The 26,740-nt window shown below is 42.2% G+C and overlaps 2 protein-coding genes across 3 annotated transcripts in view; one reads left to right on the top strand and one right to left on the bottom strand.

Annotated features, from left to right (window-relative positions):
• Positions 1 to 17,870, top strand: part of NUP54 (nucleoporin 54) — a 29,744-nt gene extending 11,874 nt beyond the window's left edge. For both annotated transcript variants that reach the window (XM_050945252.1, XM_050945253.1), the window contains 8 exons: positions 1,087 to 1,274; positions 2,166 to 2,362; positions 13,318 to 13,372; positions 14,115 to 14,208; positions 15,523 to 15,630; positions 15,775 to 15,894; positions 16,312 to 16,422; positions 17,170 to 17,870. In XM_050945252.1, coding sequence (XP_050801209.1) covers positions 1,087 to 1,274; positions 2,166 to 2,362; positions 13,318 to 13,372; positions 14,115 to 14,208; positions 15,523 to 15,630; positions 15,775 to 15,894; positions 16,312 to 16,422; positions 17,170 to 17,298 — 1,002 coding nt within the window. In that variant the 3' untranslated portion in view covers positions 17,299 to 17,870. The remainder of the gene's footprint in view (positions 1 to 1,086; positions 1,275 to 2,165; positions 2,363 to 13,317; positions 13,373 to 14,114; positions 14,209 to 15,522; positions 15,631 to 15,774; positions 15,895 to 16,311; positions 16,423 to 17,169) is intronic.
• A 764-nt stretch (positions 17,871 to 18,634) lies between these two features.
• Positions 18,635 to 26,740, bottom strand: part of PPEF2 (protein phosphatase with EF-hand domain 2) — a 49,129-nt gene continuing 41,023 nt past the window's right edge. The window contains exons 9-18 of the mRNA XM_050945251.1: positions 26,516 to 26,682; positions 26,391 to 26,427; positions 26,148 to 26,297; positions 24,535 to 24,876; positions 23,969 to 24,154; positions 23,070 to 23,212; positions 22,177 to 22,283; positions 21,527 to 21,690; positions 20,477 to 20,564; positions 18,635 to 19,218 (exon numbers count right to left, since the gene is read on the bottom strand). Coding sequence (XP_050801208.1) covers positions 19,001 to 19,218; positions 20,477 to 20,564; positions 21,527 to 21,690; positions 22,177 to 22,283; positions 23,070 to 23,212; positions 23,969 to 24,154; positions 24,535 to 24,876; positions 26,148 to 26,297; positions 26,391 to 26,427; positions 26,516 to 26,682 — 1,602 coding nt within the window. The 3' untranslated portion in view covers positions 18,635 to 19,000. The remainder of the gene's footprint in view (positions 19,219 to 20,476; positions 20,565 to 21,526; positions 21,691 to 22,176; positions 22,284 to 23,069; positions 23,213 to 23,968; positions 24,155 to 24,534; positions 24,877 to 26,147; positions 26,298 to 26,390; positions 26,428 to 26,515; positions 26,683 to 26,740) is intronic.

Genomic DNA, 26,740 nt, shown 5'->3' with positions numbered 1-26,740 from the left:
GAAAAAGGCGGCTATCATCCTGTGGTACATTAATAGGCATGTCATATGTAAGAGATGGGAGATAACTGTCCCACTCTAATCAGCGTTGGTGAGGCCTCAGCTGGAGTACTGTGACGAGTTCTAGTGGTCATACTTTAAGAAAGTTGTAGACAAACTGGAGAAAGTCCAGAAGAGAGCATCACAAATGAGAAGAAAATTTAGAAGACTTGACCTATGTGGAAAGGTTAAAACTTGGGCATGTTTAGTCTTGAGAAAAGAAGACTGAGAGCTACCTGATGTATTTGAAAAACTATTAAGAGCTGTCGGGGATGACGATCAATAGTTCTCTATGTCCACTGAAGGTAGGTCAAGGAAAAAATTGGTTTAATCTTCAGCAAGGCAGATGTAGGTTGGATATTAAGAAAAGCTTTCTAACTATTTGGGTAGTCAAGCACTGGAATAGGCTTCCAAGGAAGACTGTGGAATCCCCATCTCTGGAGCTTTTTAAGAACAAGTTGAACAAATAGCTGTCGGGGATGATCTAGGTATACTTGGTCCTGCCTCAGCACCAGGGAATGGACTAGATGCCCTCTTTAGGTTCCGTTCGGTTCTAAATTTCTATGATTTTATCTTCCTTTTTCCTTATTTCTATATTATGAGGGGTTTTTAATACCAGGAATAACAAGTCAGAATTCCCTTTTCTATGTTTACATTTGCATTTTAGAAAATGTATAAAATTGTTATGTTTAATTCTGTTCTCCGTTCCAAAACAGTAACAATTTCCGTTCAACCTAGAATCTTCCCAACAGGCCGAAATGTCTCAAAGGCAGAGAATTTCTGAAAATTTACCTTTTTGAAAACTTCAACCATTTCAAAAGTGACTTTACTGATTGCTTAATAAATGTAGTTTTAGAAAGTAGGAGTGTATTTAATGCCTGTAAAATTATTCATATGCTATGGTTATATTTAGAAATAGCTGGAAACATGCCTTAGAGAGGTCTGTCATTTTACAAGTTCTGCAAGTGTTGTCCTCTCCTACACCCACGTCTTGATGTATCTCACTTTCAGGTGAACCTTTAACAACATCCAATTTGGCTTTTTCCACAGGCTGTGGGCTTCAGTTGCATGCCCAACAACAAAGATGAAGATGGCCTGGTGGTCTTAGTCTTCAATAGAAAAGAAGTAGACATTCGAAACCAGCAGCAGCAGCTAGTAGAATCACTGCACAAAATTTTGGGAGGCAACCAGACCCTTTCGGTCAATGTAGAAGGAGTTAAAACACTGCCAGATGACCAGTACGTTAATATCTTCTTCTGCAATTTCCCCCCTTCTCTATCTGGTTTTCTCTGCGTGTTTAATGTGTTGGCTGTCTTAAAGTCAATCTGCTTCAGTACAAAGCTTCTGCTGAAACTCCTTCTAAGAGTCTTATAGGGATACTCAAATATATATATTTAAAGTTTTAATGTTTATATTCTCAATATAGTACTCTTCTGTCTTCTTCAACAGTATCCATTTCTTTGTCCTGTTCTCTCTCTCCTTTTTCTTTATCTTTCTTTCCCTTTTTAGTTTTTTTCCACTGTTTCTGATGGATCATTAAATCCAGTTTTCTTGGTTTATTTAGAATTTGCATCACTAATGAGGCCAGTAAAGTTCTGGTAATAGATTTATCTTGTGATTCCTCTGCTCAGCAGCCGTGCAGGAAAAATCAGGGATGTGTGTAGTGGTTACTGCAACTGGGTTAAATGCACTCAATATTTTAGAAAGTGGAGGGCATGCCCCACCAGTAAGATACTTAAGGTAGATAGTGGTGTGTTTGGTTTGTTTGTGGGTGGCGAGGGGGAACCAGTGCTGACATGGTATTCTAGCATTGGAGCCCAGAAATATTTGCTTTGGAATTAAGTTTGCTTACTGACAGTGTCACTGGCTGCTTCTGTCTGTGGTGTGCCAGAGGACTGTTCTTTACACTGGACTACCTGTGCTCCCTTTTTTGTTTGCTATATTAGTCAACAGTAAATATTTTCAGCCTTTTTTTTTAATTGAGTGGAATGTATTGATTGAAAATAATGATGCTGTTCTGTTTGTTGTTTGGCTCCAGGCTTATAATTGTATTTCAATTATTTCCGTAAACATTAACTAATCTACGGTACTTGTATCATCATAATTTTCTGTTGCATTTGCTTGTTCAGGACTGAAGTTGTCATTTATGTTGTTGAACGGTCACCAAATGGGACTTCAAGGAGAGTTCCAGCTACAACCCTCTATGCTCATTTTGAACAAGTTAACATAAAAACATCACTGCAGCAACTTGGAGTTACCCTCTCCATGGCCAGAACGGAACTTTCTCCAGCACAAATCAAACAGCTTCTACAGAACCCTCCTGCTGGTATGTACTGAAGTGCTACCTTAGTTGGCAAACAAGCTTCCACATTCTCCAGGTGTCCGGGAGAGTAAGTGACTGACTGGAATAAATGACATTTTTAATCAAAGGAGTTTTTAAGATGACCTTACATACTGACATGTCTGTTCCAAATATTTCTAACCCTTCCAACAATGTAACTTCATTTTGCTCAGTTGATGATACAAAGTTTTATGCAAATATCTAATACTGGGGTAGACAACAGTGCAAGTCTTAAACTAGTTCAGTTCATCTTATTAACTGCTTCACTGAGTCCAGCAAAAGTGATATGGCAGGACAGTAACTTTTGCAGGTAAAATAAACACCGTAGGGACCTGTATTCTCACTCCTCCCAACTTTCTCTGAGTGACTCTAATACACATCAGTACATGTGCACAGACAGTAATTGTATCCCTTTGGATGGGTGCGGTGACCTTTTTGATTCCTCATTTGTTCACTTGCAATATCATAGATATTTGGCTTCTGTTTACTGGTCTGTGGCCTAAAGAGAAGAGTTTGTAGGATCTTCTCACACTTAAAGATAAGTGTACATTTGGAATAACTCTTTGCCTGCTCTCCAGGTTCAAAATCTTAGAGTCTGTTTTTGGCTTGGATAAGTTGTGTTAAGGAATAAGTTGCCCATGTTCTGGATATGTGGTGTTTGTTTTGTTTGGGGGTAAAGGCCAGAATAACATTTAAAATAGACTTCAATCTTTATCTTTCATTCCATAGCAGGAAATCAGGTGCTTTGGTAGCAAAATTAGGATAACTTTGATTCCCTTAGTTGAATCTGAAATCCAATCCAATTTCAAAAAATGAATTCAGAATAGTCTTATGTACTACACCTGTGGTTCTGCTACTGCGTTTTGCCATTTTAAAATTTTTCTCTCCCCTATTGCTCTGTGAGACACTCTCAGAAAAGGGGAAACTGACTATATGGGGACAAAGTCTGTTCAATGCACTAAGTAACTTCTGTCCTGTCTCTTTCAGGCATAGTAACTTTAGGTGTAACTATAGTAGGTATAAAAAAAACTTACCACAGAAATCTGACAATTGTTTTTACCTTGGCAGTGTCCATTTAAACTACTGATGTGTATTTTGGAATAACACTTTGTGTTTTAGAACTGCTGCTTTATTGATTTGTGCAGCTAGCGAAGTTTCAGCTTAATTGTATCATTGGTACCTCCTTGCTTCTCCTCCTGTCTGTTTGCCTTATCTTGTGCATAGACTCTAAGCTCTTTGGGCATGAACAATCTTTTGTGTAGGAGCCCAGCACAACAGGCCGCTTACAGGAATACAAATAAAACCCTTACGTTAGGTTTTCACCAGTGTAACAAGATCCAGATCTGTTTAAAAATCAGTGCATGCACAACAATAACATTTCTATAGCGCATGAAATGTCAGACCTCCAAAAGCATCCTTTGTACTGACAGTGCATGTGTAACAAATTAAGAGCAAAGCAAATTTACTAGCTGAAAGTTACATGGTGGATTTGAACTCATTCTGAAAAACTGGACTTTGAAAGTGTAGGTTGAACTTCCCCATCCTTAACTCCCTCTGTTGTGCGTAGGTCCTGCACTTACAGCACCCGCGTGCGTGCACACAAGCAAAAAACTGACCGTAAACGCTACATACTAAATTCTCTAAATAATGGGATGTTTTGGATAGGCAGGAATTTCAACAGTTTAGTTTAGGTATAAGTAAATATTTCAGGTAATGAAATTAATTTGTGGGCAACTAGAGTAAAGAAAAGCATTGTGCAGATGAAGCATAGGACATGTCAGATTAACTTTACTGTAACTTTGACATTGTGGACTAATTTATCTAGATTTTAAAATGAGTTTGGCATGCTTCTGCACAGAAGAATCAGCACTGTTATCCAGAAATGCAATATATGAGAGAAACAGTTGCCTTACACATAGGAAAAGGTTTATTTTCTCTGGTATAGGGGAAATGTTAACTTGGTTTGATATTAAGATCTATTTTATTTAACATGTTTGTCCATAACGTTGAGAGAAAGTTGATTGGATGATATTCAAACTGGCAGACAAAACTAAGGCCTTGTCTACAGTGCCACTTTACAGCACTGCAAGTTTCTCGCTCAGGGGTGTGACAAAACACCCGCCTGAGTGCTGCAAGTTTCAGCGCTGTAAAGTGGCAGTGTAGACAGTGCACCAGCACTGGTAGCCACTCCCCTTGTGGGGGTGGTTTTTTAACAGCGCTGGGAGACCTCTCCCCCAGTGCTGGTGCTACGACCACACAGCCACATTAAAGCACTGCCATGGCAGCACTTTAATGTTGCTTGTGAATGCATACCCGAAGTAACATAGTAAATACAAAAGATGTATTTAATAGAGGGATCTGCATAATCTGGGTCACTGGTCATACCAAGGAAAAGACGGCTTAATAAAAAGAAATGAAAAACAGTATACCTGAGGAGGAATAAATAGTAGCATTCACTTAAAGAATGCCATAATTAAGGTTGCTAAACAGTTAAAATGGCTTTTCCACCCTCCCTCCCCCCAACTAAACTTTCTTAAAAATGCTCCTTCAGCCTGGAGCTGAAATTTACAAACGTGATCGGAGTAAATCTCAACACTTCCTTTGTCTTCTGCATCTTGAGGGCTATTGCCTTTATATTCTTATCTTAGTTTTTGTAACTTCACTTTATGTGAATTAATATACTCAGTGTGTGCATCTTAGCACATTATCCTTGATAGATAATATAGTCCAATGGTGATAGCACAGAGCTGGGTACCAAGACATCAGAATTCTAGTCCCAACTTTGCTATGTGGTTTTGAGCAAATCTCATGGTTTCCCTATTGTTGAAAATGATACTTGCCTACTTCCCAAGGATGTTCTGAAAACTAGTTTAAACTAGGCAAACAATATAAAATATTTAGGGCTGTGAAGCAATAAATAAGGTGAATTGTGATCACACAATTAAAATTAATGCTCACTTTATATTTTATTACAAATATTTGCACTGTAAAAAACAATAGTATTTCAATTCCTCTAATGTGAGTAGTTTAATTCAATCTCTTTATCATAAAAGCTGAATTTACAAATGTAGAAAATTATGTACAATAACTTTTTTTCTTTTTGAATGCAATGTAAAACTTTAGAGCCTACTAGTCCACTCAGTCCTCCTTCAGCCAATCACGTAAACAAGGTTGTTTACATTTTATGGGAGATAGTGCTGCCCATTTCTTGTTTACAGTGTTGCCTGAAAGTGAGAACAAGCATTCGCATGGCACTGTTGTAGCCAGCGTTGCAGTACATTTACATGCCAGATGCGCTAAAGAATCCTGTGTCCCTTCATGCTTCATCCACCATTCCAGAGGACATGCGTCAATGCTGATGACAGGTTCTGGTCGATAACAATCCAAAGCAAAGCGGACCGACGTGTTTGTTTTCATCATCTGAGCCAGATGCCACCAGCAAAAGATTGATTTTCTTTTTTGATGGTTGGGTTCTGTAGTTTCTGCATTGGAGTGTTGCTCTTTTAAGACTTCTAAAAGTATGCTCCTCCACACCTCGTCTCTCTCAGATTTGACGGCATTTCGGATTCTTAAACCTTGGGTCGAGTGCTGTAAGTATTCTTAAAAATCTCTGCCTTCTTTGCATTTTGTCAAATCTGCTGTGTAAGTGTTCTTAAAACGAACAACATGTGCTGGGTCATCATCCACGACTGCTATGACATGAAATATATGGCAGAATATGGATAAAACAGAACAGGAGACATACAATTCTACGCCAAGGAGCTCAGTCTCAAATTTAATTAATGCATTTTTTTAATGAGCATTATCAGTATGGAAGCGTGTCCTTTAGTATGGTGGCAGAAGCATGAAGGGGCATAAGAATGTTTAGCATATCTGGCATGTAAATACCTTGCAATATGCTATGCAAATGCCTTTTCTCACTTTTTTAGGTGATGTAAATAAGAAACGGGCAGTAATTTCCCCTAAATGTAAACAAACTTGTTTGTCTGAGTGACTGGCTGAATGAGATGTAAGACTGAGTGGACTTAAGTTTTTTTTTACCTTGTTTTGTTTTTGAATGCAGCTATGTAACAATCTACGTTTATAAATTACACTTTCATGATAAAGATTGCAGTATAGTACAGTAACTCCTCACTTAAGGTCCTCCCAGTTAACACTGTTTCGTTATGTTGCTAATGAATTGGGGAACATGCTTGTTTAAAGTTGTGCAATGCTCCCTTATAACATTGTTTGGCAGCCATCTGCTTTGTCCACTGCTTGTAGGGAGAGCAGCCCATTGGAGCTAGCTGGTGGGGGCTTGGAACCGGGGTGGGCTGGCAGCCCTGCCAAGTTCCCTGTGCAGCAGCTGCTGAGCAGGCTGTCAGTTGCCTTGCCGGGCAGTTCAGGTGTCTCCTCCCCGGCAGCGCCATGTGCTGTTCCTGCCCCCTGCCTTGGAGTTGCTCCTGGGGGAGCCTCCTGCTTGCTGTGAGGGGGAGGGGGTGTGCTGATGTCAGGGTGTCCCCCCTCCACCTGCTCCTGTACCCCATCTCCACAGAGCAGGGGTGGACAGGACAGGGCTCAGGACAGAGACCTTGCTGGCAACAGCTGCTTTCTCAGCTTGCTGATCTACTTAAAAAGGCAATATACTTAAAGTGGGGTCAACATACTTAAAGGGGCAGAGTGTGTGTGTCTCTCTCACACACACGCACACCCCACACACAGTGGCTCTCTATCTCACACATGCATGCACCTCCTGGCACTTTGGTAAGTGGAGGGAGTGGTGCACTCCAGTGGGATAGCGAGGATTTATCATCTTCAGTTTCCCCAGGGAACGTTTGCAGCCATTGCCATGCATCAGTTGTGTCTCCTCCCTCCATTTGTGCTGCCTTGTAGAGTGTGAGGCTACATTAATAACAATGTGTTAATCCTTGAGGGCTCTGCCAAGTGTTAGTTCATCATTTAGCAGCAAGGCATCCCCTGGGAAATAGCCCATCCTCTGACTTCACCACCTCAACCAAGCTTCACAATCATCATTGCTGTCTACAGTATTAAATTGTTTAAAATTTACACACACTGTAAAAAAAAAAAAATTTTTTTTTTTCCTGGAACCTAACCCCACCACCCATTTACATTAACTCTTATGGGTTAATTAATAATTGGATTCGCTTAAAGTAGCATTTTTTTAGGAACATAACTACATTAAGCAAAGAGTTCCTGTACTTGTATGAGGTGAATTGAAAAATACTCTTACCATTTTTGTGCAAATATTCATAATAAATATTAAGTGAGCTTTGTACACTTTGTATTCTGTGTAATAGAAATCAATATTTGAAAATGTAGAAGCATCCAAAAATATTGAATTTCAAGTGACCTAATGTTTAACAGTGTGATTAATTTTTTAATCACAATTTTTTTTGAGTTAATCACGTGAGTTAATGTGATTAATCGACAGTCCTAAAAATATGTAATGGCTAGATCTTTTTGATTTCCCATTTGGCAGCTCAGCAGCAATGATGGAGCCAACTGATGTCTTTTCATTGCTTTGTCTTATGCCAGCTTCACAGATTATTTAATCATTAAATTGCTATATAAATATTCATTAATATACGGAAAATAATGGCAAAATAAGTGACACTCTGACTGAACTGATAGAGGTTTCCAAAGAAGTCTTGTGTGTTTGTTTGTTTTTGATGTTGTGATTTGTTTAACACACAACTTAGTTGCTTGTGCTATTATTTTTGTATTCCTTTTGGACCAGATTTTGGTGATCTCCTGACAACTTTTTCTGCTGCTTAATGTTTAATCACCATTTTCACTTTTTCCTTTCATCTCTCTACCAATGAGACAGCTTGACAACTGTTCTTTGGCCCAGATATTTGCACAAAACCTGGGCCTGGGACGTCTTAATAAACTGAATCTTCAAGCTATTAATTTAGCTTATCACAGCTGATTGCAGTGTGGGTCTTTAGATTCATAGACTTTAGGGTCAGAAGGGACAGACATGATCATCTAGTCTGATCTCCTGCACAAAGCAGGCCACAGAACCCTACCCAGCCACTTCTATAACAAACCCCTAACCTATGTCCAAGTTATTGAAGTCTTCAAATTGTGGTTTGAAGACCTCAAGCTGCAGAGAATCCACCAGCAAGTGACCCATGCCCCACGCTGCAGGGGAAGGCGAAAAACCTCCAGGGCCTCTGCCAATCTGCCCCGGAGGAAAATTCCTTCCTGACCCCAAATATGGCGATCAGCTAAACCCTGAGCATGTGAGCAAGACTCACCAGCCAGCACTCAGGGAAGAATTCTCTGCAGTAACTCAGATCCCATCCCATCACAGACCACTGGGCATACTTATCTGCTGATGATCAAAGATCAATTGCCAAAATTAAGCTATCCCATCATACCATCCCTTCCATAAACTTATCAAGCTTAGTCTTAAAGCCAGATATGTCTTTTGCCCCCACTACTCCCCTTGGAAGGCTGTTCCAGAACTTCACTCCTCTAATGGTTAGAAACCTTTGTCTAAACTTCCTAATGTGCATTTTATACCCATTTGTTCTTGTGTCTACATTGGTACTAAGCTTAAATAATTCCTCTCCCTCCCTAATATTAATCCCTCTGATATATTTATAAAGAGCAAGCATGTCTCCCCTCAGCCTTCTTTTGGCTAGGCTAAACAAGCCAGGCTCTTTGAGTCTCCTTTCATAAGGCAGGTTTTCCATTCCTCGGATCATCCTAATAGCCCGTCTCTGAACCTGTTCCAGTTTGAATTCATCCTTCTTAAACATGGGAGACCAGAACTGCACACAGTATTCCAGATGAGGTCTCACCAGCGCCTTATATAACGGTATTAACACCTCCTTATCTTTGCTGGAAATACCTCGCCTGATGCATCCTAAAACCCGATAAGCTTTTTTAACGGCCATGTCACATTGGTGGCTCATAGTCATCCTGTGATCAACCAATACTCCAAGGTCCTTCTCCTCCTCTGTTGCTTCCAACTGATGTGTCCCCAATGTATATCTAAAATTCTTATTAATCCCTAAGTGCATGACCTTGCGCTTTTCACTATTAAATTTCATCCTATTACTATTACTCCAGTTTACAAGGTCATCCAGATCTTCCTGTATGATATCCCGGTCCTTCTCTGTGTTAGCAATACCCCCCAGCTTCGTGTCATCCGCGAACTTTATTAGCACATTCCCGCTTTTTGTGCCAAGGTCAGTAATAAAAAGGTTAAATAAGATTGGTCCCAGAACCGATCCTTGAGGAACTCCATTAGTAACCTCCTTCCAGCCTGACAGTTCACCCTTCAGTATGACCCGTTGGAGTCCCCCCTTTAACCAGTTCCTTATCCACCTTTCAATTCTCATACTGATCCCCATCTTTTCCAATTTAACTAATAATTCCCCATGTGGAACCGTGTCAAATGCCTTACTGAAATCGAGGTAAATTAGATCTACTGCATTTCCTTTGTCTAAATAATCTGTCTTCTTCTCAAAGAAGGAGATCAGGTTGGTTTGGCACGATCTACTTTAAGTAAAACGATGTTGTAACTTGTCCCAAATTACCATTGACCTCAATGTCCTTCTTCAAAATTTTTTCCAAGACCTTACATACTACAGATGTCAAACTAACAGGCCTATAGTTACTCGGATCACTTTTTTTCCCTTTCTTAAAGATAGGAACACTGTTAGCAATTCTCCAGTCGTACGGTACAACCCCTGAGTTTACCGATTCATTAAAAATTCTTGCTAATGGGCTTGCAATTTCATGCGCCAGTTCCTTTAATATTCTTGGATGAAGATTATCTGGGCCCTCCGATTTTGTCCCATTAAGCTGTTCGAGTTTGGCTTCTACCTCAGATGTGGTAGTATCCACCTCTATATCCTCATTCCCATTTGTCATCCTTCCATTATCCCTAAGCTCCTCATTAGCCTTATTAAAGACTGAGGCAAAGTACTTATTTAGATATTGGGCCATGCCTAGGTTATCCTTAACCTCTATTCCATCCTCAGTGTTTAGCCTAGGTTATCCTTAACCTCTGTTCCATCCTCAGCTGTCCCACTTCTTCTTTCTCTGTTTTCTTATTTATATGGCTATAGAACCTTTTACTATTGGTTTTAATTCCCTTTGCAAGGTCCAACTCTACATGGCTTTTAGCCTTTCTCACTGTATCCCTACATGTTCTGACCTCACTAAGGTAGCTTTTCTTGCTAATCTCACCCTTCTTCCACTCCTTGTAGGCTTTCTGCTTTTTCTTAATCCCCTCTCTGAGATGCTTGGTCTACAACTCCTGCCTATGTTTTGTTTCCCCTTTCTTGGGATGCAGGCTTCTGATAGTTTCTGCAGCTGCGACAAAGTAATTCCAGGCCTCCTCCGCATTTAGATCCACAAGTTCTTCAGTCCAATCCACTTCCCTAACTAATTTTCTTAATTCTTTAAAGTTAGCCTGTGAGAAGTCAAAAACCCTAGTCCCAGATCTATTTTTGTTTATCCTTCCATCTAGTTTGAACTGAATTAGCTCATGATCACTTGAACCAAGGTTGTCCCCTACAACCATTTCTTCTATGAGGTCCTCACTACTCGCCAAAACCAAATCTAAAATGGCATCCCCTCTTGTTGGTTCTTCAACTACTTGAAGAAATCCATCTGCTATCACATCCAGAAAAATCTGAGCCCTATTATTCTTGCTAGCACTTGTCCTCCAGTCTATATCTGGGAAGTTAAAGTCTCCCATGATCACACATTTCCCATTAGTGTTCACTTCATTAAAAACATTAAAGAGGTCTCTATCCATATCCAAATCAGATCCCAGTGGCCTGTAGCACACCCCAAGCACTATCTCAGGGGAAGCTCTAGTAGCTTTCTTTCCCAGTGTGATTTTTGCCCAGACAGACTGTCTTGTCCATTCCATCACTTCTTATTTCTTTACAGTTAACCTCCTCATTGATGTACAATGCTACTCCACCACCTTTGCCTTTATTTCTGTCTTTCCTAAACAGCACATAGCCTTCAATACCTGTACTCCAGTCATGACTACTATTCCACCATGTTTCTGTTATCCCTATAATATCCGGTTTCACTTCCTGCACCAGTAGCTCTAGTTCCTCCATTTTGTTACCTAGGCTCCTCGCATTAGTGTACAGACATCTTAATTTTTGCCATTTGGCTTCACTGACATTCTTCTACCCTGTTAGGCACAGACATTCTACCACCAGCATCACCTGTTAGTCTGGTATCCACACAACCCTTCCTCCTTATGTCAATTCTTCTGTGCATGGCTGTATCCCCTCTTTCTTTACTTCCCTCTCAAGGTTAAATTCCAGCGTAGAGATCTCCTGGACATCTCCCAACCATCTCCCCCAAATTCCTAGTTTAAAGCTCTCTTAATCAGTTGGGCGAGCCTCCATTCTAGAAATCTTTCCCTCCTTACTCAGGTGAAGCCCATCCCGAGAGAACAGTCTTCTGTCCTTAAATGCTTCCCAATGGCCATACATCCCAAAGCCCTCCTTATAGCACCACTGCCTGAGCCATCTGTTGATCGCCATAATCTTGTCACACCTTTGTCGCCCTTCTCTAGGAACCGGCAGAATCCCACTGAAGATCACTTGAGCCTTGATTTCCTTAAGCGTCTTCCCCAGTCTGGCATAGTCTCCCTTGATACATTCCAGCGAGAATCTAGCCGTATCATTCGTTCCCACATGAAGGACAATCAACAGATTCTTCCCCGCTCCCGCTAGGATCATTTTCAGCCTCAGGTCCACATCCTGTATCTTAGCACCCGGCATACAGCACACCCTTCTGTTCTCCCGATCAGCTCTAGTTACAGGCCTGTCTATTCTTCTCAGTAAAGAGTCTCCAATCACGTAGACCTGCCTTTTCCTGGTGACAGTGTGATTCTCCGATCTATCCCCTGCACCTACTGGCTGCAAGTCCTCTCAATTCCTATTCACTCTTGCAATCCTCCTGGGGCTTATATTTGGTATTGCCTCCACTGACTCCTCCCCTCCTCCTGTAGGACTAACAGCTCTTCTCTTTTTCCTTGCCCTCTCTCCTTCAGCGACCACATGCTGTGCCTCTTCTTCATTTTCCAACTCTGCAAACCTGTTGCTGAGTTCTATTTCTCCTTCACTGGCCCATCTTTTCCTCTGCCTGGTTCTCTTAGTCACATGCTTCCACTGTCCACTTTCCTCACCCAGCAGTCTCTCCTCAGAATTTTTCGGTCCTGTTTCCATCTGCAAGTCTGAGCTTATCCCTTCAGCGCTCTCGTGTCTGTGCTCCATCATCTGCTCGAACTCCCTTCTAAACTTGACCAGAGTTTCCACCTGCATCTCCAGTCCTCGATCTTTTCTTCCATCACTCTATCAGGCGGCACTTCATGCATACAAAACTCTTTTCAGGTACCCCTTTCAGGATCATGTACATGCCGCAGCTTCCACATCCAGTCATCCTCATTGTGTCTTTCACTGCTACCTCTGTATCGGTCATAGCCTTCCCACCTAAAGCCTGGTAGTCCACGGAACACACACAACACAAACCCCCAGCAGGCACCAGACCACCACCCACTCCCTTACCTAGCCTGTCAGTTCCTCTGTCCTAGTCTCCCCTGCAACCTCCCCCTGTAAACTCCCTCTGAAACTCCCGTTTACAGTTCTGTTTGCTGGCTACTTTTATAGGACCCCTAATCAGGTAAGCCCCGCCCCCTAATATTGGCTCAGCTGCTCTCCCAGCACATGGCCCCTAGCAGCCTCCACACACACAAACTACACAAGACAATACACAAACTACAAAAACCTGCTCCTCCAAGAGAATTCCCTCTGAAACTCCCCTGTTTACAGCTCTGTTTGCTGGCTGCTGTGCATTATTAAATCTGATCACTTACCAGCTGTTTGATGTGAAAACTATTGAAGCACCACTGACATTGTCCTTATGGAAAGAATTTCCATTTTCTCTTGTAGGTGTTGATCCTATTATCTGGGAACAGGCCAAAGTGGATAATCCTGATCCTGAAAAGTAAGTCAGTCTCTCTCTCTCTCTTTTTTAAGAACATGGATATACGGTGTGAATTTAGCCTTTAAAATCAACACTTTCTAAAATAACTTTCAGGTAACTTTAGGAGATAATATTTTTAGGGGTACAAACGTATAATGTGATAACTACAAAGTAGGTAATGAGAGGGTGGCCACAGAATCACAAACACAATCTCCCTCACAAAAATGCCAATTTAGTAAATCTGCCTTTAGGACCCAGGGGAAAGAAAGAAGTGCACTCAACCCCCTCTGCAGCTTTCTCCCCTCTCTCCTGAGCTGATTAGTTCTCTGGAAGCAATATAGAAAGTCTAGACAGATGGTATAGAATCCACTATACATGTACAATCTATGCAGCACCCCCAAAATTATTAGTATGTAAATCTGTGGCAGCAGAGGACTGTGGGCTTGGTCAGAAGTCATGTCTGATTTTTGGGTTGCAAATTCTTGCTGTAGTGTAGATGTTAATTGTTTAGAACTGTTAGCTCGCTGTATCTGTGAACATCAAACCAGCACATTTTTTGGGATCAATCCTACCCTGTTAGTCCTGCAACTCTAAATAAATCTCCTACATGGTCAGTATAAGTGGTTAGGACTTTTGAATTTAACACCCGTAATTACAATGACTTCTCATTCTTGTAATGAACAGTCTGCAATACAGGAATATTTTGTTAAATATAGATGTAAATCTTGAGTTGTTTAATGAAGCACTTCTTCTGTTCCCATAGGCTTATCCCTGTACCAATGGTAGGGTTCAAAGAGCTGCTGAGAAGGTTAAAGGTCCAAGATCAGATGACTAAGCAGCATCAGACCAGATTAGATGTAAGTGTTAACTTCTGGACACTATTCGTTTTGAACACGGTTGCAGACAATGGATTTCACACTTGAAAAGTGTGACTCCTGTGGCCTTAAATCCTGACTTCCAACTGCTGAGAACTAATCTGGGGAGTATTTACACTTAGCAATAGTTCTAAACTGCTTCCACCATAGATAATAGAGAAACATAGGATACATCTACACAGTAATTCAACACCCAGGGCCTGTGGAGCTGTAAAATTGCTGTTTAGATGTTTGGGTCTGAGCTTTGGGACCCCACAATGAGGGAGGGTTCCAGACTCCAACCTAAGCCTGAATATCTACACAGCAATTTTTAGCCCCGCAGCCTGAGCCTTGTGAGTCAGTGAGCTGACCTGGGCCAGCCCAGCCACGCCCTGCATCTTTTATTCCAGTGTAGACGTACCCATTGAATCATGCATCTGTGTAGTTACGAATTTAGAATATCTTTGCGTAGGTGACTTAACTGAAGCTGAAACAGGAACTGCAAGACAACCCTTACAGAAGCTATTAGGACTCTTGTATATGATTTAACAGACATTTGACACCATGCTATATGTAGGAGTGGCAGACTTAAGAAATACCTGTTCTCTGCTTTGTATGAATATTTTCTCTCTCATCTGCTCCCTTGAAAGAGAATTATCTTTTTGGCTATGACAGAGTCAAAAATCCACTCTTTTTAGTTCAGGGATTTTCAAAAGTGTCTCCAAATTAGGCACTCCGCTCTTCCTGACAAGCACCCCACTCAGTGGGGGGGATGCGTATGTAAGACCTTTTAGGTCTCTTGAAAATTCCTGCCATAGCACCTGACAGCCTCAGTTTGGGGAGCGTATTTGGGGCACCGATCCTGTAGTGATGGGTGTGCTGTAACTACCTGACCAGAACAGATATTTTCACTTTAAGGGGACAGAAGTGGGAAGCAGGAAAGGGGTTAAGGGTACTGACAGATTAAGGCCCCCTCGGCTGCTCTCCTGTTCAGGATAAATATTTAAGACATTCAGTTAATTCCATACAAAACAGAATGATGGTGACGGCAGAGATGGGCTGCAACAGACCTACTTATTAAACAGTAGGGTATGATGGCAGTCTTACATGATAGTTTATCATGTACTCATCACATGACTCTTTTTGCAGGTGTTCTCAAATATGGCCTCTTTAGGACTGATCATTGTTTTGAAACTCTAATAGCAGGGAAAATGAATGCTGCTACTAGTATTTTCCTGCTTGTAAGAAGGTCTTTAATTTAATTTTTTTTAAATAAATTTTTGATGGCCTCCAGCTGCAACCATATTTTTCTTCTAGATAATATCAGAAGATATTAGTGAGCTGCAGAAAAATCAGACCACAACCATGGCAAAAATAGCCCAGTACAAGAGGAAACTAATGGATCTCTCTCATAGAACCTTACAGGTAACACTTGGATGCATTGAGTAATCTGATGTGTGTGTTCCACTGGCAACAGACTAGACTTAGAGCTGTAAAAGGAAAATTATTTCCCATTCCTTTTCCTTTCAGTCATTCCAAAGATCATAACTTCAGTGGTTCCTTTTGCAGGTGTTAATTAAACAAGAGATCCAAAGGAAAAGTGGCTATGCCATTCAGGCTGATGAGGAACAACTTCGTGTACAGTTAGACACCATTCAATGTGAGCTCAATGCACCTACTCAGTTCAAGGTGAGTGAGTTAAGCTCTTGCAACAGAAACAGGCTCTTGGTGTACTTACAATAAAGCTGTAAAACAACCTCCCCAAAGCAGGGTTAAAACTATTTGTAGTTGGTATTTCTTCCTATGAAGAAAAACATGGACATTTTCCCTGTTGATTTGAGTCAGCAGATTTGCAAGTCCTAAACCCAATCTTGAAAAAAGCCCTTACAAAGTCCAAGACAGCACAGGGAGTACTGAAGCAATTTTATGAACAGTATCAGACTGTTTACTGTATTATATCCCCCACCCCTCTTCTTTAAAAAACAAACAAAAAAAGAAGCTGAGCCAAAACTTTCTGGCTGATGGTACATTTTTCTGTCAGGACTACGGATGTCAAGGGGAAACTGCTTTTCTATCCTAATACGTGTGATTTCCATCTATTTTTAGGGTCGACTAAATGAACTGATGTCTCAGATCAGGATGCAAAATCATTTTGGAGCAGTTAGGGCTGAAGAGAGGTACTACATTGATGCAGATCTCTTACAAGAAATCAAGCAAGTAAGTATTCCTTGTGGTGAACTGCATGCAGAATTCTACAACAGCCTGTTTGGGTGGAGGGTGCACAGCCTTATAAATAACAAGATGGAAAACAGTGGTGTTGGAATTGAAGTTTCAGCATGCCTCTTGACTCTCAAATGGACTTAATATTTGCTTGATGCTGTTGCCGCATTTCCTCTAGACTAAGAGCTCTGTTCTTGGCAATCCTGATGTGCAGTGAAGTTGTTTTCTTGTGGTACCCCAAGCAGTGCACATGTAGGGGCTACTCAGAAATGCAGTTCTTGGAAAACCAGTCCTAGGACTTCAGGCTCCCTGGTCCACCAGAGAGCTGATGGGGCTGGTCCTAGAGCTGAGAGTCCTTTAGCTTTAGCTGGGTCTTCCATGCTCTCTGCAGCAGTACTGTCAACCCTGGAACTTGCTATGTTTTGACAAAAGTGTAATTGAATCTGCATTTTTCCAACCAGCTCTAACCCTGAGTGAACTCATAGTTTAGTGTTTTGGTAAGGAGCTCACAGGCCTTCAAGCATGACCATAGTAAAAATGAAAATGTATTATACTTAACAAAACTACATTACTTGTGCCTTCAAAAAGTAAACTTAGCTGTTGTAGTAACGAAGTTATTTGAGAGGTTCTAAATGGTATAAAGCTGTTCTGATCTTTTTATCAAGTAGTGGACTGACCTGTAGTTTTGTGTGATAAATGCTACAGCTGAAGTGTTTTTTCGCATTCTTTCTTTAATTATTCTAGCATTTGAAGCAGCAACAAGAAGGCCTAAGTCATTTGATTAGCATAATAAAAGATGACCTGGAAGACATAAAACTCATAGAACATGGATTGAATGAGAGCATCCCTATCAGAGGAGGAATCTTCAGTTGACTTGTCCTAGCCCACTGTTAGGGGCATATCAAATGCATTACCTTGTTTCAGGGTTCAGTTTCAAAGCCTGAAACTGACCAGGTTAAAAATAAAATGCATATCTTAGTATAGGATTTCAGAAATTTGGTATCTGCTATAATCTTTTGGACTAGCAAAGCCTCTTCCATGCTTTTCAAACTTGATGACCTTTGGAAGGTTTAGACTTATAAAGCTGTATATGCTTTCTTAAAAGAATCTGTTCAGATACTGTTCTGCTACAAAAGTTATGTACTATTGTACATTTTTACAACAGCATTGTTCTTCCATGCAATGCTAAGGGAATCTTGCCTTTCAAATTTTCATTTTTGCAGTGAGTAAAAACATGAAAAGAATCTACATCACAAAATTTTGCATACAAAAACTAGGCTGTTGCAAACTTGTACATTATACTGTAAACATGTTTAATATTTCTGTGGGAGGAAGTTGTGGATATAGTGTTTAGTGTAATGTGACCGTTTTTGGACTGCAAGGCTATATTTTTATATCATTTTGCTTATTCAGGAAATAGAATAAAATGTCTACTTTAAATTGTGTCCTTCATCTTGTTGCCTTTTTATTTCTAAAAAGTTATACTTTGTGATAAGTTACGTAGAGATTTGTAAAAAGGCACTTGTGACTAACAAATCCAGCAGATTTGTGCTAGGAAAAAAAAATCTACCAAGCATCATACTGTAAAGAACTTAGGTTTGCCTGACTTCTTCCCCTGCATTATATTCGCATTACGCTAGATATACTATTTGAAGTAATTTTTTATAATAAGAAATTACTCAAACCTGACAGATGTCTGTCTTGGGTTCCCAAACAAAGTGAAAATTCCTTAGTAAATACCAGTACCCCTTGCCAATACTACATTTGTGAAGGTTGGGTGAATCTTGATTTGTTCAAATTTTTTTGCTGTTAGTTTGAACAAAAGTTCTCACTTTCTGCTGCAGCACTAGATAGTGGTGATGGGTCAATTACTTGAACCTCTATAGCAGCTCTTAAAGTATCTATCTTGTAAGTTTAACTCTTTCTAGCAGAAAGAGATCCACTAGCAAAAGCTAAAACCAATTCAGACTAGAAAAGGCACATTTTAGCAAGATGGTTAACAACTGGAGTGTCTTACCCTAGGGATGTGGCAGATTCTGTCACTTTACATCTTTAAAGCCAGACAGGATTTAAAAAAAACAAAACACTTCATGCAGAAGTTAGAACTTCACATGATGGTGTGACATTAGCTCATCATTAATGGTTGCTTCTTGGCTTTAAGTCTATTTAAAACACAAAGATCCTGCATTTTTTTTGTTTGTACTTTATTAGATACTTTAACTTCTGCTACTGCTGATGTTCCTAATTATTCCACTTCACAAACTTTAATGCTCCTGTAATAATTTACCCCCATTTACTGACATTTCTGTAACAGGCTACACCATACCCTTGCAGAGTGTTATTTATTCCAACAGTGGGGTTTTCTATCTACTTGATCACCAAATTCCCTCCATTTCCTTTTAAAATACAACTTACCTATTTGGCCAGTTATCATACCAAAAATTGGAACATGGGCAGTAACTGCTGTCAACACTGAGATGCCTAAAATGCAACTCAGTTCTGCCTCCCCACAAGTTGTGAGAGGTGCCATTCGGAAAGGCATTGCATGTGGCATTTCAGGCTGTTGCGGCAGCCACTAGCAGCCATCGCTGGTGGGAGGTGCTGCTTTGTCGTCACAGTGAGTGTGTTCAATGAGGCGGAAGGCCTCTAGGAACTCGTTGAAGTCTATGTTTCCATCCTTGTTGAAATCTATGCTCCGGGCCAGGTCACTGATGCCATCATCTGTGAGCTCAATGTTCATGTGGGAGCTGAACAGCGTCCAGGTCTGGTGGAATTCCTCAAATGAAATGAGCCCTGCAGGGAAGAAACTCGCAATTCAGTTTGGAGACAGTCCTGTGCTGCCCTCTAATGTGCACAAGGGGCCATGCAGCCCTTCTCTGAGCCTGCCCCTTCAGCAGCACAAAGGTAGGTAACTGTTGAGCTCCTGCACAGAACTGGCAGCAATCAGAATAGCCATGTTTCGTTCTGGGCTCAGCCACACTCCGCACTGTTGAAGTCAGTTACTGCATATTCCTCATTTTCCCCATATATAAACTGGTGACAATACTCCATATCTCAATTGGGTGTAGAGGCTAAATTAATGCATGTTAATAATACTTTACTTTACTTTTCTCCAGCACTTTGTTATAATTACCAATGCACAGATAATAGGCAAAAATGAAGCAAAGGTTTAATGCATTGTGATACGAAGAGAGCTCCAAACAGCTGAGATGCACCGGGGATGAGGGGAGAAGAGACAGTGCCCTCTTACAGATAATTTAGCAGCATAAAAAGTTAATTCAAATTGCTCTGTTTACTGTGGTGCTGGGGCTCACCATACATAATGGGATAGGTATTGCAGGGGATCTGAGCACAAGTCTGAATCTTCTCCCATTATTGTTGATGCTGGCTAGCGGTCCACTGCCCCCAAGGGATTAGCTAATAGGATAGATCAAATGTAACCTCACAGTTACACATATAGTACCTTATTCTTTTCTAGTGAATTTATCCAAGATAACTTCATATTAATCTACACTCCTACCACACTTTTCATCTGGTGCTCTCAGTGTATTACAACCATTTATTGAATTAAGTTTCAGAAGGTCCTGGCAAGTATTATCCCCATTTTACAGATGGGAGACTGAGGCACAGACAGGTTTAACCTCAATCCTACACTCCTGGAAATCATTAACCAAACTACCATTGTCTTATGGTGCATAACTGGAGTTTAAGTAACTTGCCATTACAGAAGGTAGCTATAGCACAACTGGGAACAAAACCCAGATCTCCTGGGTCCCAATAGGGTACCTTAACCACAAAGTCATCCTCATACGTTATATCCCTTTTGCACTGAGGTCCTACATAAGCCCATTTTCACAGCACAAAGAAGTGATTCATCCACAGTTAGTAAACTAGACACATCCTCAGTTGAACCACAGGGCCATTTTTGGTTCCCAAGACCTTGCTTTAAACCACTGAGCAAACTGCTTCCAATTTCTCAGGTTTAACTAGTGTGAGCCCAAAAGTGAGGTGGAACAAAATAGAGGGGGGAGGGAAGAAAACACATCCTTACCTGAATGATCACTATCTATGATCCTGAAGATGGTCTCCAGGTTGGATCTGTTTCGATAAATGGTTTCTAGCAAGCTTGACTGTATGTGCTGGAAGATAACATATTTCCTTTTATGCTAAAACTTACTACCCAGTCCTAGCATAGGCTGGTATTCAGGCTGGTATTTCAGGCTTTTGTATAGTGATGCGAGTTGCATTGCATAAATAAAAGCAATTCATCTACCCTGAAAAGAATCACTCTTTCACGTTACCTTGTGCTGCAAACTGAAACACCTAGAAATCCATACTAAATACTTAAGCTGTAGGCAGATCTAAATCTTTTGGGGTTGTCTTGACATTTTGATCCTCCTGGGTATGACTCTGCCTCCCAGTGTGACCCCCATCTGTAAGCACTTAACGCAAACCCAGGCGCACTGATACTGTTGAGATACCTGATTTCACTACAGTTACGATCTTAGTGATTGGCGGTGAGCCCATTCCTAAATCCAGCAACACGTAAACACAATGTCTCAGAGCTACATCACTACAGCAACTCTAAATCCAAACGGGGATCCAGGCCTGAATTTCACAGTGGGCTGGGTTTCCACACCTCATTTTCTGGCTTATTCCAAATCTGGATCTAAATATGCCAGTTTCTCTTTTCTTTTCTAATTTTAGGCCCCCTAAGTGACTTCCTGGGGCATGAAAAGAACCCTAACAAACGAATAAAAGGAACACAAATCTACCCCTTCCCACCTCACAGGATTGTTGTGAGGATTAAAGGATTAACTTGCTGGTGTTTAAGCAAATAAAGGAATAGAAATAAATACATAATTAACTACTTGAATAAAATGTTCATTGGCCTGTTCTAACACTCCATGGGCATCTTCCCATCGATTTCAGTGGGGTTTGGATCAGGGCCTACATGAAGAAATTCTCCACCGAGGCTTTCCTAGCACGTTCATGCACTCATGAGCATAGAATCTGCAGGCCCTGTCATTTTGGTGGTCAAGTGGGCTGCATTGTCCAAGCCTTCAACTGTGCTCTGAGGAATGGCAGCACCGTTAGTTACCTCTTTGCTCCGTTGTTCCACAGCTAAGTAATCCAGCCAGGATTTGTACTCCAGCAGGCCCCCTGCAGTGCTGCGCACCAGCTGTGGCCTCAGCATCCGCCAGGGCAGTCCTAAATGCAAGACTGACTCGACCGCAGTTGCCCAGTCACTCAGTGTGATAGCTCCTGTTTGAAAAGGACACTCATGAAAGCAGCTTGGGAAGCGGAGGCTGAAATCACACTTAGGAAAGAACGGTGTTGCTTATTTAGTAATCCTGTTGGTTCTATTATCATATCGTCCATGGGCTACGGGAGACCTCAAAGAGCCTTATTTTCACCCCTACAACTCTGCACTGCAGTGACATTCCTCCCCAAGGTGCAGCTAGATCAGCAGATATAGGGGTGAGAGGATGTCACTACAGGCAGAGATATGGTATCTTTTCCCATTCTAAGAGCAAAGTTTCCATGCACACAAGCCTGGGTTAACAAGACACAGACAGCAGCAACCTGGACACCAAGTCCCACGTTTTCCCACTCTTGCTTTATGTCCATTGTCAGCCAGGGCTGTGCAGCTGCTTTAGACTGTGTGCTCCATTACACGAGGGACACCCACCTGGGACCCCGTCCACTGCCCGCTAGTGCACATCAAGGTCTTTCCTTGCACAGTCTTACCGGTCTCATCCTGGTCGTAGCCCTTAAATGCACAGATGAGGTCCGACGTGTGAGCAAAGAGCTTCTCCCTGAGCGCACGGAAGGCTGACTCCTCCACTCTGCTGATCCTAGAAGAAGCAGAAGAAACGCAGACATTTTGAAAAAGCTCATCACATGGGAGCGAGATGAAGAGCATCTGCCCCTGCTGGACCATTCGTGCATGCCCTGGCCATACTCATCTCTCTCTCATGAGTGGAGAGCATTTGTTGCAGGCAAGTTAACCCCAAACTGCAACACATCAGATTACACACGATACCCTGCCACATAGCTTTGGTGTATCTCATCCCAACATGAATCACAACGCTAGGACCAGTGCTACAAAACTCCCCACCACCATCCCACATAACTAGAAATCAGTTCAGGAGCCTCGCTTGGTTCCAGGAATAGACGTGTTATTCCTAATTCAGTGACAAAGGTGTGGTTTGTCCACACTTGTTTCGGTTGTTCAGATGAGATCAGCCACTGACAACACGCTGGATGATCAGCTTCTGAAGTGATCAAGTCAAACTTCCAAATAGTTTGTAAATAGCAAGAGTTACACTTTGTACTGAAAACGGAAGACTGGAAATGGACCCAAGATTAAGAGTTTATGATCATCTTCTGCACAACACACACAACCTCACCCAGCAATTCCTGTCCCAAGCACATAACTTCTCTGTGTGTATTAAAGCACATCTTTTCGAAAGACACTCCATCTTGATTCATCCAGATCCAAACTTTCTCAAAACTTCAGGAATTTTCACATCTGGGGTTTTGGATCAATCAATCAATTCTGGTTTAATTCTAAAGCAGAATTTGATGATCCAAAGTTCATCTCTTAATAGCATGGCTAACACTAAACTAGAAAGTCTTGCCTTTGTCTCATAGTTAATGTGTGGGCTGTCTTGTTAGCTTGATACTGCACAAAATGAGGGATCAGGTCCGGCCCCAGTTTCACATAGGCTCCTCTGTTACTGCCAATCTCATAATAATTTGAAGCAGAAAATATGGTCAGTACCTACATGAAAAAAATGGACAGGCATTTACAGTTATTTACAATACACACAGATAATCCACATTCACCAATCAGAGCTCGGATCAAGGAGCAGTACAACTTGTTTGGGGAAAGGAAATTCAAGGATAATGTTTGGGAAGGGAAGAATGAAAACTATATATGTTCTCTGTGTGCACTGCTAAAGTCACTGGACTCCACTGAATTCTCTTGGCAACACTACTCTCAGGTACACATCTACGAATCCAGACTAACTCTGCTGAAGTCAGTGAAGTCACTCTGGATTTACAGTTGTGTATCTGAGAGCAGAATTTGGTCCTGTGTCTGCTCGTTAAACACGGTTGCAGTTTTCAAACCTGGCATAACTGCAAACAGTTTTGAACAGAACATCTGTTTGGAAGCCCCAGGGGTAAATATGTGACAAAGGAGATAGGATTCCATTTTGCTAAATACAGCACTTTTCAATGCACAGACGCATGTCAGTCTGTGTGCAGGGGCAGCGTCTGTGGGACAGATCCAACTGGAGTCTAATTTAGTTCAAGATTCCCAGGTCAAAACCTGATTTATGGTGGAAAGCACATATCAGTAACTTCAGGGTAAAAACTATACAGGCATTTTGTCCAGTAGTTATCCACAAAAGCACCATTAGACTCCAAGAAATTCAGAGTTAAAGCAAAACTGAAAAGAAACCCAAAGCGATAGTATGGAAATACACTCCAACACCCTGATCTCTGACCCGATAGCATTGGCCTAGCCAGCTACCTTTCGATTGTGGCAGAACTCATAGCCTTCCTGCTTGCACTCATGAGAGCGAATCAGGAACTGCAGACTGTGCTTCTGGAGAATGTTCTCTGTCACATCTGGCCCAAAGTAGCAGCCGCCTCCTCGCACCGTATTCATTTTACAGCCCTCCTGAGTCATGGGGTCACTCCACAATAAATCTACAATCTGAGAGATCAAACACATACGAGGACTCCATACAGTGGTTGCCCCAATGCTTCACACACCAGAGCATCTGAGATTCCACAGGTATCATTTCCTCTAAGTACTGAGAGATTTCCAATACCACAGTGCGGCAACACACAACCACGCGCTGTATTAGTATTATAGCCAGAACACCTGGGAACCCATCATGAACCAGGACCCCACTGTGCCAGGCGCTGTACAGACACAGAACAAAGATGGTCTCTGCCCCAAAGAGACAAGCAAACTAGCAACAACATATTAAAAGGAGAAGACGACTTCCCAGGACTTTAATTTCCCACAAACATTAAATTATTCTTAGTGCAGTCTTCTCTAAGACACAAACGACACAAGGTGGAACTCACCTGCTTCCATTCTTCTTGGCTAGACTCGCTTGTTTCACAGGACTCCAGCTCTGACTCGGTCATGGTCACGGAGCTGACACAGGTAAGCTCCTTGTCTCCCGGAGTCTCACTGAACCCCACCTGCCGGCGGCACTTCTCCAGCTCCTCTTCAACCGTCTGCCGGACCCACTGGGAGAGCTCTGTCCTGCTGGCCTTGCTAGCTACCCCAGCCTGGAGGCATGAGCCAGGGAAAGAACTGCTCCTCGGAGGATCGACACCCACAGGGCTCTCGCCATTTATCACTTTGGAGTCCACGTGTCTACTCTTCTCTTTTCTCTTTTTGCCCCTTAACACAGAAACAAACTGAAAGAAAAGAGATAGAGGGGTGGGTCTGGGCACCAGGCTGGGGGCCAGGAGCTCCCTAGTTTGGACCTTAGCTCCAACACGAGCTCCACCTTTGTGGCTTTGGCCAAGTCACGCAGCTCTCCTGGCCTCAGTTTCCCCCTCTGTTAAATTGAGATTAATCATACTCTCTTATTGGTCTGGCTCTAGCTGTTTTGGGGCCCTATGCAAAATAGGATGTAACCGAGCTAGCGCTGCTGGGAAGGATGGTCCAGTGGAGACAGGATTCTATTCCCAGCTTTGCCACTGCCTGCTGGGTGACCTTGGGCAAGTCACCCCTCCATGCCTCAGTTTCCCCATCTGTAAAATGGGAGCAGTGCCTCACTGTTGATCCTATGATCAAGAGACCCATGCCAGCACCTGGATAGAAATCAAACCAGCTGAAAGTGGGAAGGGCTGGGAGCCGGATAAGCAAAAGATACTTGATTTTAGGAAGGTAAGAGGAGGGTTTAGTGATTAAAGGAGGCGGGGGATCAGGGACTCCTGTCATTCCTGGAGGGGATGTGGAAAGGATTTGATCAGCTACAAGGGAGCTTACAGAGCATTTCAGCAGCTGAGAGTGGGTTGGCTGGGCTTGGGGTTACAGGGAGAGATCTTTTGGGTGTTATCACAGCAGGATCCCTCAGAAGAAAATGTGTCCTCCCCAAACCCCTGCATAGTCAGGAAGTGTGGTGAAACATAGCACACAGAGAGACAGTAACTCGTCTAAGGTCACCGGAATCTTCCTAGGGCAGAGCCAGGACCAGAACCCCCATTTCCTGAATCACACTGTGGTGCCTTACCCACACCAGACCATCTCGAGCCCAGTGTTGAAAAAGAAATTACAAGCCAGGGGGTGCAGAGCAAGAGGACTGGTGCTACCAAGGAAAGCAGTCCATGAGCAAGGGGACAGAGTCCTAACCCTTATTACTGACCCCCTTTGGATCACAGGGGCTGCCTCAGCCAATCCGTTTAACGACATCAAAATACATCACAAGCCAGGACAGAAACTATATCCTTCCCACTGGAAAGAAACCCAGAGGCTATTCTATTCTGCTCCTCTTTACACCTAGTGTGCATGCTCAGTTAAGTCAAATCAGTCCGTTTCAAGCTGGGATCTAAACATCCTTCCACTACAAAGCCATGTTCTGGGTTTTTATTCTCTATGGCCAGGATACCAGAAATAAACAAGCTCTCGCAATCACAAACCAGCAGTGCCTTTGTATTTCAAGGGATCCAGAAAGAAAATGTACCTTGTGCCTTTGGATTTTGGCCAGCAGCTCCAGGTCAGTCATGTCAGACACCCCGCCGTGTACAATTAGGACTTTCTGATCGATTAAGGTGGCCAGTGGCAGCCAGCAAAAGACATTCTGGAGCATTTTCAGAATTTTCTTCCCATGCACCTAGAAAGACAAGGGCAGGAAGGAGGAGGTGAAGCACCAGGAAGCGTGTGCCAGACAAAGGAAAGAACATGTGAGATTTCAAAGCAAACCTACCTTATATTTTTGCATGACCTCCTTGGTGAAACCATAGCTAGATGGAAACAGAAGAAATGATTTTGAGTAGCCGTTTAGTAATGAGCATGAGTACTCCAATGCCCCCCTGCAGTCCGTGCCCATACCGTAAGTTGACCATATGGTCCTCGTGGTTTCCGCGGTTCAGATGAACCTCCTTTGGGTACACCAAGAGAAAGGCAAAGAGAATGATCAAGATCTCAACGGACTGTTTGCCTCGGTCCACAAAATCCCCGTTGAACACATAGGACTTCTCCGGGGAGGGAAGGCCGTTCTACACAAACAAGAAATATGGTCAAATGCTATAGGGTGAGAAGGGGACAGACGGCAAA

Source organism: Gopherus flavomarginatus, chromosome 3 (genome assembly GCF_025201925.1).
Source record: "Gopherus flavomarginatus isolate rGopFla2 chromosome 3, rGopFla2.mat.asm, whole genome shotgun sequence".
In the NCBI taxonomy this organism is placed as follows: domain Eukaryota; kingdom Metazoa; phylum Chordata; order Testudines; family Testudinidae; genus Gopherus; species Gopherus flavomarginatus.
This window is presented reverse-complemented; position numbering and strand designations above follow the sequence as displayed.